The sequence below is a fragment of the Orycteropus afer genome, unplaced genomic scaffold (assembly GCF_000298275.1).
Source record: "Orycteropus afer afer isolate SDZICR_OR568_19922 unplaced genomic scaffold, OryAfe1.0 scaffold00062, whole genome shotgun sequence".
NCBI classification, from domain to species: Eukaryota; Metazoa; Chordata; class Mammalia; order Tubulidentata; family Orycteropodidae; genus Orycteropus; species Orycteropus afer.
Genome location: NW_006921649.1, coordinates 8,745,525 through 8,759,348, shown reverse-complemented (window position 1 = coordinate 8,759,348; position 13,824 = coordinate 8,745,525). Strand labels below are relative to the sequence as shown.

General features: G+C 41.4%; 2 protein-coding genes across 2 annotated transcripts in view; one reads left to right on the top strand and one right to left on the bottom strand.

Annotated features, from left to right (window-relative positions):
* DOCK2 (dedicator of cytokinesis 2) overlaps window positions 1-13,824 on the bottom strand; it is a 669,066-nt gene that overhangs the window by 295,624 nt on the left and 359,618 nt on the right. The gene's annotated exons all lie outside the window — the stretch shown is intronic.
* Window positions 266-13,824, top strand: part of INSYN2B (inhibitory synaptic factor family member 2B) — a 30,672-nt gene continuing 17,113 nt past the window's right edge. The window contains exons 1-2 of the mRNA XM_007939748.1: window positions 266-1,614; window positions 3,059-3,133. Of these exons, the coding sequence (XP_007937939.1) occupies window positions 266-1,614; window positions 3,059-3,133 (1,424 nt within the window). The remainder of the gene's footprint in view (window positions 1,615-3,058; window positions 3,134-13,824) is intronic.

The window sequence follows — 13,824 nt, the reverse complement described above, 5'->3', positions numbered from 1 at the left end:
TAGCCTAACTCATTGTTTATCTAATAGCGACTATCACTGCAATGAACTAATATTTAACTGCATGGGAAGCATTAGGAATCACTCCTAAGTAGAGTCCACGGACTAGGAATGGCCAACAAAGCTTCCTGCACTAAGAGGAGAGGACTGCCCCACCCTGACTGGCATTTCTCTGTGTCTGAAATGCCATCATTAGATGCTGCCCCAAAGACCTAAAGAAATGTGCCCAGGAGAAGCTCATGGTCCCAATACTTTCAACTGAGGCTCAATGGCCCAGCAAAATATGAAAGTGCGCCCTGTGCTCCTAAAGAGAAACAGTCTAGAATCGGTGGAGTTTGTAAAACAACCTCACCACCGCAGGAGCAAATCTCAGCAGGTGCGGTTCAAGGAAGATGGGACCAGTAAGAATACAAGTGGCTTAGCAGAGGATGATGTCCAAACTTCTGAAGACTCGGTTGTGATGGGGAAGACTCAAGCATCTAGGCACCATCACCTCCCCACCTACTCCCTCTCCTTCCCCAGGTCCCAGAAGGCAGGGGGCTTTCGGAACATCGCGATCCAAACCTCCCCCAGTCTCAGGAAGCATTTCCCAGTTTTCAAAAGAAAAAAACTCACAGCCAGCAAGTCCCTAGTGGAAATGCCAACAGCAACCCAAAGTGCCATCCAGGTCAACGGCAACCTCTCTGAACAGGACATTGTGTCTTCTGACCTTGCCTATTTAAGGCTGGCTCAGCATCTTGATGATGATGGGCCTCGAAGGGTCAAGATGTCCCACCCATTTCTCCCAAGGATGTCTAAGGTGCAAAGCAACGGGCCTGTTAATGTATGCTTGGAAGCAGAGACTTGGGGAACCTCAGAGAAAGCAACAGCTGCCATTCAAGTCCCAGATGATATTTATCATAGTCCTTCCTGGGAAGCTAGAGGGGTCACTTTCAGCTCAGACAGGCTGGCTGAGATCAGTAACTCTATAAACCCTGTGGTTGAAATGTGTCCAGGTGATGGGAGAACTGTGCTGTCATCAGATTCAGAAAGACCCCCTTCCTGCTTAAATGTCACCAGCGGTGCCAACCACATGTCAGGCACAGGTAAATTTCAACCCGAATTGCTTTTGCCCAAAGACAACCCTAGTGATAAAGAACTTGGCCCACTGTCATCTGGGTCCAAGGAAATGAGTATCCCCTCCCCTCCACGGACTCACAGCTCTCCCTCACCAGGTACCCACAACCAGACAGCCCTTCCAGGAAGAACTTCAGACAGTCTTTCACCAGGTAACAATCACCAGGACCTGGCATCACTAAAAGCTAATAGTGGATCAAAATCTGCACCCACATGTCAGGAGGAAATGTCAAAGAATTCCACTCAGTCAGTCATCCTGGATTCTCCAAACTGTTTAGGAAGTGATCCTACCCCATCTTCTCTTCCAAGGAATGAAACAAAACTTCCAACCAACAAAGAGATTAGTGGAATGAATCAAATTCATCTGGCCCAGGGTGAACTCTGTGACCTCCAAGGCAGACTGCAATCTGTGGAGGAATCCCTGCACTCGAACCAAGAGAAAATTAAAGTCCTATTGAATGTAATTCAAGACTTGGAAAAAGCTAGAGCTCTCACAGAAGGGTAAGGTGATTTTTTTTTTTTTTTTTTAAACTACCAGGTTAAGTGACTTGTCAGGCCAGCAGCAGAGAGAGCATTAGTTTCCATTAGTAAAATGTCAAAATGTTTTAGGTTCTGTTGTCCCCACATATCATAGCCAATGGCCTCCCTTTTCTTTAATTGGATTTTAGTTCATTCTAAGCCTCAGTGAATTTGTGTGGATTTGCATTGGTTTTTGATTTTGTTTCCATTGAGGAAAGTAGGCAATTAAGCTGTTGTTGTTGTTGTTGTTATGTGCCGTTGAGTCAGACCTGACCCATAGCGACCCCTCCTTGGGTTTCCAGGGCAGTATCACTACGGAAGTAGATTGCCCCATCTTCCTTCCGGGGAGTGGCTGGTGGGTTTGAACCGCCAGCATTCTGGTTAGCAGTCAAGTGCCTTAGCCACTACGCTACCAGAGCTCCCAGGCAATTAAACAGCAGGGTCAAAATGTGATCTTTATGAAGATGAGGGCCCAGTTGATAAATGGGAAAAAGCTAGCAAGCAGAGGACTTCCCATACCACATCCTTTTAGCCAGTAACTACATTTGCACTACATTTTAGTTACTTGTGGGTCTGTAACAAGGATTTGGAAGGAGTTCTGATGGTCTACTTCTGTAAAGATTTACAATCTTGGAAACCCAAGGGAGCTTCCTATGAGTCAGAACAGACTTGATGGCAGGGAGTTTTTTAGAACAAAGGATTTGATGTGTCACCTAACTTACTGTTGACATTCTCTTGCACTGATCCCTTTGATGACTTGGATTAGTCCATCAATGACCAGCTAACTAAGAGCTGAAATGAGATCACAAATTTTGCAAATTAAAAAAATCACAAAAACCTTTCTTGGGTGACTCAACCTCAGTCTGAGGAGGAGAAGACAGTTACTTGTTTGAATATGGAATGTTCATCCCTCCAAAAAGTAGTCTTGAACTAGGAATAGCTAACACTTAAAAAAAAAAAAAAAAAAAGAGTGGGAGGGGAAGAAGTAATAAACTGACATTTGCTGCTATGAATCAGAATCAACACTGACTTACAGAGAGAAGCAGCATGACATAGAGAGGAATATTCTGAACCAAGGGGTCAGGGATTTTAATATCTACCTTCTGCTTACTTGCAAAGTCCCTCAGGTTTCTCATCTATCATGTGGGGGATGAGAATAACTGACCCATCTCACAGGGCTGTTGTCAGCACAGAAAAATGCCTCAGATTTGAAAGTGTTTAGAACATTTATACAGCCCTCTAGACACATGAGGCACTATTGTCCTGGCTTCCCTGTTTCCTTATTTGTAATGGTCGTGCAACTTCAGAGAAGCACTGGATAAGGGGCAATGCTAGGCTGTAAGGACTAATGAGCGAGTCAGCAGAATGCATGCATCCCATGTGGCTCTTGCCCATACTTTTATCCAGCAAATGCTCTGTCTTGCAGACGCAACTTTTATAGAACTGGCCAAGATCTCAACAACTGCAGTACCTGCCAGAACACGGCGTGCATCATATACAGGTATGTGGCCACGTTCAAGGCCTGCTCTGGAGAGCACAGCTATTGTGGGGTTCACAGACCACCCACATGAACTCTTGTAGACTCAGAAAGTTAAGGGAGAGACAAAGATCCCATGTCTTTGAATACCTGAGACTTCAAAATCAAGTTGTTTTACTATGAAATGTAATGTTAGGTTCCAAGGCAGGGATTGCTTAGCTTCATCACAACAAATGAGCAAATCCTTTGACAGACTCATCCATCACTACATTATTGAATACAAGAAGCAGGCAATGTGCTAAACTCTGCATATACTTTTGCATCTCTTCCCTCAATTATACATTGTGAAGTAGAGCTCATGAACCTCTGGGAAGTTAAGCCATTTGGCCTGGTCACATGGAGCATTTTCTGAGAGTAGAAGGGTACAGAGTCAAGACAGAAATCTGGAACTATCTGACCCCAAACTCTGTGATCTTAGTTATTCCACCACACTTCCTCTTCCTCAACAGTAGCTATCACATGCCATGCACTTACTAGGTGTCAAGAAATGTGGAAAGCATTTTGTATTCATTACTAAACACAACACTTCCTTCCAGCATGGGAGAAGATTGCTATCTATAATAAAGTGGATAGTGATAGGTGATAAAGGGGCAACCTATTTAGTAGTAAGACCACTGTATGGAGTCAAAAGTCCAGTGTTTTAATCCTGAACTGTGATATCTGCTGATGATCTGAGCTCAAACAACTTCTGTAACTTGTGTGGGGCTCAGTTTCCTTATCTGTAAAATTGGGACACTTATCCCTATAAGACCTACCACAGGGAACAAATAAGATAATCTATACGAATACCTTTTGTAACTGCAAACTCCTGTATAAATCCATGGGCTTAATACTATTATTACTAGAAAGATCAATGTTCTCTTAGCAGGAAGCCTATTTTCAGTGCCTTGGTAGAAATCAAAAGCCATTATTTCAGTTGATGGTATCTAATTTTGTTTGACAGAAGTGTACAGTTTCCCTTTTACCATTTCTTTTCTCTCTCAGATGAGAATAACTCAGGACCTGAGTAAACCAGAGTCCAATTGGGTTGTCTGTGTCTTCTTTATAAAACTACCCATTCTCTTTGACCAATTCCAGAGATTTCATTCTAACAAGAGGTCATGGACCTGGAGGACAGGAGATGTTTACAGTCATGTAAGGCTTTAGGCATTTACTCACTTGAACCTGTCAACTCCTTAAACCCAGTTGCCACAAGACTACATGCTCTCACAATAAAATAGAAGCTTCAAGACTGCTCATAGAAAACATCTGATATCCCCTCAAAAAAGGGGGGGCACTGAAGAAGTTTTGTGGCATAAGTAAGCAGTGTCATCAATTGCTAACTTTTTTGGTCTTCCTTTTTCACATAGATATTCTGTTTTAATCAAATTTTCTAATCACTTTGTTGTTGTTAGATGCTGTCTAGTTGATTTCTGACTCATAGTGCTCCCGTTTGACAGAATACAAGTGTCCCATTGGATTTTCTAGGCTGTAATCTTTATGGAAGCAGATCATAAGGTCTTTCTCCCATGGAGTCAATGGGTGGGTTTGAACCACCAACCTTTCTGTTAGCAGCTGAGCCTTAACCATTGCACCACTCAAAAAAAAAAAAAAAATCCAAACTCACTGCCCTTGAGTCTAGGGTTCTTTTTCTAACCACTGTTGTTGTTGTTGTTATGTGCTGTCGAGTCAGACCCGACTCATAGCGACCCCTCCTTGGGTTTCCCAGGTGGTAGGTATCACTACAGAAGTAGATTGCCCAACCTTCCTTCTGAGGAGTGGCTGGTGGGTTTGAAGCACCAGCCTTCTGGTTAGTAGTCAAGTGCCTTAGGTATTATGCCACCAGAACTCCTCTTTCTAACCATAAGGAGGACAAAAATTATTAAATGTCTGGACAGTCAGGGAAGACAAAAAACTATTCATCACAAACAAGCAAAACTTTATCAAGAACCTGGATTTAATTTTTTGGACAGTCTTTCCTTTCTTCAGAAGTCAGTTGATGTATTTTTTCCTATCTTAAAATAACTATCTATTTGGCTTGTATAAGTAGAAACTATAAGTGGTCATTTCTTAATCTACTATAAAGTTCACAGCTTGGCCTTGGTTAAGTCATTACTGCCCTCTGCGTTTCCTCATGTGGGAAATTAAGGCTTTTAGTTAGATGGTCCCTGTGCTCTTTTTGACTGTAGATGCCACAGACTTGGTTAACGGCTGGACTACTAAATGAAATGTTGGCGCATGTCAAGTTCACCCAGGGGTGCCTCAGAAGAAAGACCTGGCAATCTACTTCACAAAGATCACAGCCATTGGAAACTCCATGGAGGACATGGGGTCACCATGATTCAGAATTGACTTGGTGGCAATTTGTTTGGTATTTTTTTCATTTGTAGTCCCTTTAAGTTTTGACATTCTGATATTCAAAGCTGAAGTAAAAATTAAAACTGGCAGTATTTGGCTAAATTATGACCTTCCAACAAGTCTAAGAATTTTTGCATCTTTCTAACACCTGCTTCAAACACCCTTCACAAACACTCTAAGTTATAGCCCTGGATGGGTGAACAAACCTTTAAACACACTCCTTTCCAGTTTTCCAAAAGGCACTGTGATTGTATGCATACAATCCTCATTACCATTCAAAGCCAGACTACTCTCCCAGATATATCTAATCCCAGTATCTAAGCCATTGCAAAGGGATGGGCAATTAATTTGATGAACGCAAAGAGATCAGAACATCCCTGTCATAGTAAGAGTGGGAAGATAAGAGTTGTCATTTCTTTTTTTATAACATCTCAAATGACTTCAAACCCTGTTTTGTGTCCTGGAAAGTCAGATCTTACAAACTAATGAATAAGTGATGTGAAATACTCATCCCCAGGCCTTGTTAAGTGGCAATCTCTCTCTGGATGATGGATGGACCCAGTGAATGTCACTTTACATAAACCACATGGGCACATTATGGATTGCCTACTGGGACTTCTTCTCTAGAGATGCTGCTGCTAAGTTAGCAACACATAAGGTTTCCTAAGTGGTATTTCCCAAAGGCCCCATCAGCTGAAGGCTATAGCTATGCTGCCTGCTCTCATCAAGACCTATAAACTCATCTAGTTCCAAACAACTCATTCTCTCTGCTCAGAGAGGAATATCTGCCCTCCAAGCCTCCTTGACTTTCTTCTTACCGTGGATGTCTTCGGTAGATCGTATCTCATCAAAAAGCACAGCATCGACACCAATGCCTACAGACTCCATACTTGGTTCTCTGGGGGTTCCAGGGATTCTACACACCAGGAAGAATGGACGCCTTTGAATTTTGACTGCTTTAGGCTCTATGTCTCTGGATCATTAGTGTTGAGTGCTATGTTGTCAGTTCTGACTCACAGCCACCCTATGTACAACAGAAAGAAACACTACTTGTCCTGCACTATCCTCATAATCACTGTTAAGTGTAAGCCCATTGCGGCAGCCACTATGTCAGTCTCATTGAGGGTCTTCTTCTTTTTCACTGACCCTCTGCTTTACCAAGTATGATGTCCTTCTCCAGGGACTGGTCTCTTCTGATAACATATCCCAAGTAAGTAAGATGAAGTTTCACCCTCCTTGCTTCCAATGGTCATTCTTGCTATACTTCTTCTAAGACAGATTTGTTTATTCTTCTGGCAGACAATGATATATCTAATATTGTTTGCCAAGACCATAATTCAACTGCATCGATTCTTCTTTGGTCCTTCCTAATTCATTGTCCAGCTTTCACATTCACATGAGGCTACTGAAAATATCGTACCTTGGGTTAGGCGCACTTCAGTCTTCAGTGTGACATCTTTTCTTTTTAACACCTTAAAGAGATGTTTTGCCTCAGGCTATTTAATCCCACTCACTCTCCTCACCTCTCTTTAGCACCAGTCCTAGGGCAAGGTACTCAAACGATTGGATGAATGTTACCAGTGGTACTCAAAATTAAACACCAGTGAATTCCATACTGAGAAAGTTACGCCTTTTTCAAATTTATTTCAATCTTTCTGATTATCTATAAGGCAAAATCTGAATTTGGTGCTAGGATGTCTTCAAAACCTCTCTAATGCTTGCTTATCACACTTCTTTGCCAAAAAAAGAAGAGGTTTCAAGCTCATAGCTCTGTGCAAGCAATAGTACCTAGCTACAACTTTTAATTTTTTATTGAAGCTTTAAAAAATGAATCCCTGTAAATATTTATTATAAGTGATGCAGATCTCCATTTACAAAGTGATATTGTCTATTTTAGATAAATGTTTTTAAGCTTAAAAACTGAATTGATTTAGGGAAATAAATTAAGAAAATAATTGTACAGATAGTGTGGGAATATAACAAGCACCACAGAGATGGTGAAGGAATGACAGAAGTCTTAGAAACAGTGCCATAGGAATTGGTTCCCTTAACCTGCTTTTCAAGGGCATACATCTCTCCAAGCCACACATATTCCTCCTGCTCTTGCCCCATCTCTGCTCCTCTAGCCATATCTCTCTGCACTTTATCCTCAGGTTCATTCTCAAAATAACTGGCAGAGCCAATTTGGAGGACTTGATTACAACGATCATGCATTTATTTTCTGGATGTAGCTCCCAAGAAAAACATGTTTGGTTTAAGTTGTAAATTGCCTTAAATGTTTCAAGGCAAAAGAATAGGGAGTCTTTCCCAGAAAATTTTTTCATCGACCAGCCAAGCGTGTTGCTTAAGAAATGGAAATAAAGAACAAACTGCATACTTTGCATTTTCAGTAGGTGAAGGGTGAGGCTGACCATGTAAGACTTGAAGGATGCTAGAAAGGAGGGTGTGTTGGTTCTCTAGTGCTGCTATAACAGATACCACAAACGTATGGTTTTAACAAGCTGGTATTTATTGTCTTATAGTTTTGGAGGCTAGAAGACCAAGTTCATAGTGCCAGCTACAGAGGCTGGGTGAAAGGCCCCTTGACCTTCGGCTTCAGCTCTGCCTCCTGCTTCCAGCACACTGAAGCTGGAGGCTTCTCTTAACTCAGACAGTTGCTGGCTGCTGAGGCTGACAAACCCTAGGTCAACAACTAAAATGGCAAAGTCCCCAAATTATCAAGCAACATGACAGGCCACTAATTCCAGTCCATTAACAGTCCCAAGATGGGCAGACAACATGGCAGGCCATTGAGATGAAGACTCAGCCAAATGTAGGATCCAGATGTGCCAAAAGCTCAAAGATCTTTCTCAAAGTGTCTTTTTATATACTAGAAGCAGACCACATCCCTAAGGCAGCTACTCAGCTGCTTACAGTAGATTCCACCATGGAATTGATTATCAGTCTAATCATGGGGAATAACTACATCCAGCTGCCCAGATGAGAGCTCTGGTAGCATAGTGCCTAAGGCACTTGACTGCTAACCAGAAGGCTGGTGGTTCAAACCCACCAGCCACTCATTGGGAGGAAGATGGGACAATCTACTTCTGTAGTGATACTGCCTCGGAAACCCAAGGAGGGGTTGCTATGAGTCGGGTCCGACTTGACGGCACATAACAACAACAACAGCAGCTGCCCAGACACTCAAAACTAGGCCTAGCCAAATTGACACATACAAAGAGAAGGGCTGCTCTTTGAGTGCTTCCTGAACAGGCTACCTCCTCTTCTCATTCATAGCCCTTCCTATGGTTTCAAGTGCACTCGTGAATTTAAGTTTATTTCTTTGGCACCTCTATCTCCCTACCCCTTACCTGAGCTCCACAAATATGTTTTCAACTACCAGTTGCCATCAAGTCAACTCTGACCCATGGAAACCCTATGTGTGTCAGAGTAGAACTGTGCTCCACAGGGTTTGCAACAGTTCATTTTTTTCAGAAATAGATCATCAGGCCATTCTAGGTGGACTCAAACCTCCAAACATTTAGTTAGCACCTGCACATTAACGCACTGAACCACCCAGGGACTCCCATTTTCAATTAACTACCAGATGTTTCCACCTTGATATCCCAAAGGTACCACAAATTTATCATTATCTTAAAGCACACTCCTCATTTTTCCCTACATTTATTCTCTGTTGCCATTTCTTAATTTGTTTAACATAATATTAACTATGAGGTCACTCCATAAAGAAGCTGTAGTCTCCACTGCCTTCACTGCTCTCCTTCACAACACACATCAAATTGGATACCATGTCTACCTCCTAAATCCAGCCCCTTCACTCCATCCCCTCTGCCTCTAGTTCAGAAAAAAGCCCTTACCAGAGACAAACTATATGTGAACTGCTGTATGAAAAGTGAATTTACTCTGTAAATCTTCACCCAAATCCTAATAAAAAAAAAAAAAAAAAAAAAGCCCTTACCAGTTGTCATCTGAATTGTAACTGGTCTTTTTGTCATAGGTCCTGCCTGACAAATCCTAAGAGATCCTCCACACAGATTGTTAAATTGCCTGCAAAATGGATTCTGACCATGTTACTCTCCTGCTACACAATCTTTTCCTGGTCCCTGTTACTTCCTTTGATTAATTGTTCAAGGCCCTTTGAACATGATGCTAAGACTTCTTACCTATTGTGTTTTCTGTTCCTCTCCAGCCACAGAGAACTACAAAGTACACTTCAAATATGAGGTGTCTATCATGCCACTATGCCTTTGTATAAGATCTCTCACTTCCTGGAAAGCCTTTTCCTCCTGGCTTTGTCTAGTTTTCCACCTTAAAAATCAGTTCCTCTGGACAACCATACACTCTTTCCCAAGAAGGACCCCATGGCTTATTCCTCTGCTCTTCCATTTATCCACTCACATTGTGATACAGTGTTGATGAGCTTCTTTCCTCCAGCAAATGGCTGGAACTCCTAAGGTCACAGACCAGTATTTAAGGCATAATTGGTGTTTTGTATATTCTTCTCAAATAAAGGGATGGCTGTAGAAGGCTGGCAGTTCAAACCCACCACCCATTCCTTGGAAGGAAGGTTGGGCAATCTACTTCTGTAGTGATACTCCTCAGAAATCCAAAGAGGGGTCACTATGAGTCGGATCTGACTCAACGGCAGTGTGTTATATTGATTGGAAGGCTCCTTGGTGGCATAATGGGTGAGGGATTAGCTGCTAGTCAAAAGGTCAGCCATTTGAACCCACCAGCAGTCTCAAGGGAGAAAAGACCTGGTGATCTGCTCCAATAAGGGGGAGTTCTACTCTGCCATATAGGGTCACTATGAGTCAGAATCAACTCAACGGCACACAACAAAACAACAACAATATTGACTAGGGGAAGAAGTGGAGGTCCTGGGACAGCAATTTAGATCACCTAAAAGTAAGATAATTGTTACCATGTGTGTGCCAGGGGCAGAGAAATGGAAAATCTTAATTGATCAAGTATTCTTATTAAGAAAGGAAGGTTAAATGTGGTACATGGGATTATCATTTTCCAAATATTATATATATATATATAAAAATTAACCTGGAACACAGAATACTTTCAATGAGATGGAACCTAATCAAACCCCCATTTGATGACTCAAAGGGCCTGTTGCAATTTCACAGGACATTGAGATCCATGTTCATCATGACCATCCATCACTACTGCCCAGAGCCTCTGCACTGGCTGTAGTGGGAAAGGCAAAGTTTGACTCATGGAGAATCATAAATTCCCTCCAGGCTAAAACACCTCCCTTCTAAGGTGACTGAACTGCCTCACTGATCTCTTTGAGAGTGAATATTAGGCATTCATTCTTTACATTCTCTTGGTAAAATGCTAAGACCCAGGTGGCATGTACAATAGTGGCCCCCCAAAATAACCACATCCTAATGCCCAAACTCTCTGAATATGTACCTTATATGGGAAGAGAAGTTCTGGTAGAGTAGTTCCTAAGGCATTTGACTGCTAACTAGAAGGCTGGCAGTTCAAACCCACCAGCCACTCCTCGGAAGGAATGTTGGGCAATCTACTTCCGTAGTGATACCACCTTGGAAACCCAAGGAGGGGTCACTACGAGTCAGGTCTGGCTCGATGTCACATAACAACAAGATGGGAAGAGGTACTTTGTAGATGAGATTAAGTTAAGGATTGTCTTAGTGTTGTTATAATAGAAATACCAAAAGTGGGTGGTGTTAAAGAACAGAAATTTATTTTCTCACAGTTCAGGAGGCTAGAAGTTCAAATTCAGAGGGCGAGCTCAAGGAGAAAATGCTCTCTAAGGGCTGGGGAGAAAATCCTTGTCTTCTTCATTTTCTGTAGCCTTGTCATTCCTTGGTTCCTTAGTAATCTTCATGTAGTTTCTATATTCCCCTACGTATGCTTCCTTCTGTCTTTCCTGCTTTTTTTTACATTGCAGAAGAGTTTAGGTTTACTACGCACCCTATAATGGTATGGTCTTATTAACGTGACAAAGAAACCATACCAAATGGAGTAACATCCATAGGTAGAGGGATGAGGATTCCAACACAAAGTTTGAGGGGTCACAATTTAATCCATAACAAGGATCTTGAGATAGGGAGAGTATCCTGGATTTTCTTGGTGGGCCCAATGTAATCAAAAGGTCCTTATAGGGAAAGAGGGAGGCAGAGAGTCAGAGGAGATAAAAAATCAGAGCCATGAGCCAAGAATTGCATATAGCCACTAGAAGTTGGAAAAGGCAAGGAATGGATTCCCCCCTGCCAAAGCCTCCAGAATGAATGCAACTCTACTGACACCCTGAATTACAATTCTTGAGGACTCTGACCTCCAGAATTATAAGACAACAAATTTGTGTGTGTATGTTAACAGGTATACAATTTATTGATTGCAATCACAATAATCTGCTGTGCAACCTTACAAATAATCAATATGATTTTTCCATCACCATTGACCATCACTTCCATCGTACCTGGTAACCACTAATAAACTTTAGTCTCTATGGTGTTGTTGTTGTTATGTGCCGTCTAGTTGGCCCTGACTCATAGTGACACCTCCTTGGGTTTCTGAGGCGGTATCGATACAGAAGTAAATTGTCCAACCTTCCTTCCAAGGAGTGCTGGTGGGTTTGAACCACTCGCCTTCTGGTTAGCAGTCAAATGCTATACATTTGCTTTTTCTTATCTTTTTACATAAGTGAGGTCATACAGCACTTCTCTTTCATGCTTGACTTTTATTTCATTCAGCATAATGACTTCAAGCACCATCCATATTGTAGCATATCAAGACTTTGTTTCTCCTGCCGGCTGCGGAGTATAGTATTACATTGTATATATGTACCACCTTTTTTTTTTTTTTTTTTTTTTAATCTACTCATCTATTAATGGGCATTTAGGTTGTTTCAACCTTTTGGCTATTGTGAATAATGCTGCAATGAACACTAGTGTACAATTTGAATCTCTGCTTTCAAATGTTGTGCATATATACCTAGGAGTGCAATTGCTAGATCATATGCTGTGAGTCACAAACAACTCAACAGTGATGGTATTTTCTTTATTACTTTTTTTAATGGTAGTTATATTTTCAGGTTTATGAGAAACTTCCACATTGTTTTCCACAGCAGCTATAACATTTTGCATTCCCACCAGCAATGGACAAGGGTTCCAATTTCCCCACATCCTTGCCAACATTTGTTGTTTTCTTTTGTTTGTTTATCTATTGGGAGTGAAATGGTATCTTATTGTGATAGTGACTTCCATCTCTCTGGTGGCTAATGACATTGAGCATCTTTTCATGTGTTTGGTGCCCATTTGAATGTATTCTTTGGTAAATGTCTATTTAAATCCTTGGGCCATTTTATGATTGGGTTATTTGTCTTTTTGTTGCTATTGTCCAAGTTTTATATATATTTCAGTTATTAGGTTCTTGTCAGATAAATGGTTTCCAAAGGTATTCTTCTAGTCGGTAGCCTGTCTTGCACTATTTTTGGTAAATTCTTTGATGAACAAAAATTTTTAATTTTTGTGAGGTCCCATTTATTTATTTTGTCTTTTGCTATTTGGGCTTTTGTTATTAGATAATCCATTGTCTAAAGCTAGGCCTGAAAGCATTGCCCCTGCATTTTTTTTCTAAGAATTAGATGGTTTAGATTGCACATTTCAGACTTTAATCCATTTTAATTTGTTTTTGTGTGTAGTATAATGTACAGATCCTTTTCATTTCTCTGCATGTGAAAATTTAGCTTTCCCAACACCATTTATTGAAGAGATTCTCCTTTTCTCATCGAATGGACTTAGCACCCTTGTCAAAAATCAGGTGACTATACATGTGAGGATTTATTTCTGGACTCTCAATTCTATTCAATTCTCTCAGATACAAGAGATTTCCAACAGGGAGACAAACATGTCTGTCGGTTTGTCCTACTGTGGTGACATGTTGATGTGAGTTTTGAGGCTGAGCCACTGGTGTTTCAAACCCAGTGGGATGCACCTGGTGCACAGGTAACAGCCCAGCTTATAGACTGAGACAGACTAGGAAGAAGGAAGAGGCCATCCACTTCTCAAAATTGGCCAGGGAAAACCTTATGAATAGCAAAGAAACATTGTCTGATACATTACCGTGCAACTTTATGAATAATCTGGTTAGGTTAGAAGGCTCTCAAAATAGGACAGGGAAAGAGCTGCATCATCTGAGTAAACCCAGCCTTACTCATATGCATAAGGTAAAGCTTTCAAGACCTCCATTTGCTGATGTGGCACCACTCAAATTGAAGAGAAACAGCTGCAGACATCCATTAATCATCGGAACATGGAATGTACGAACTATGAATC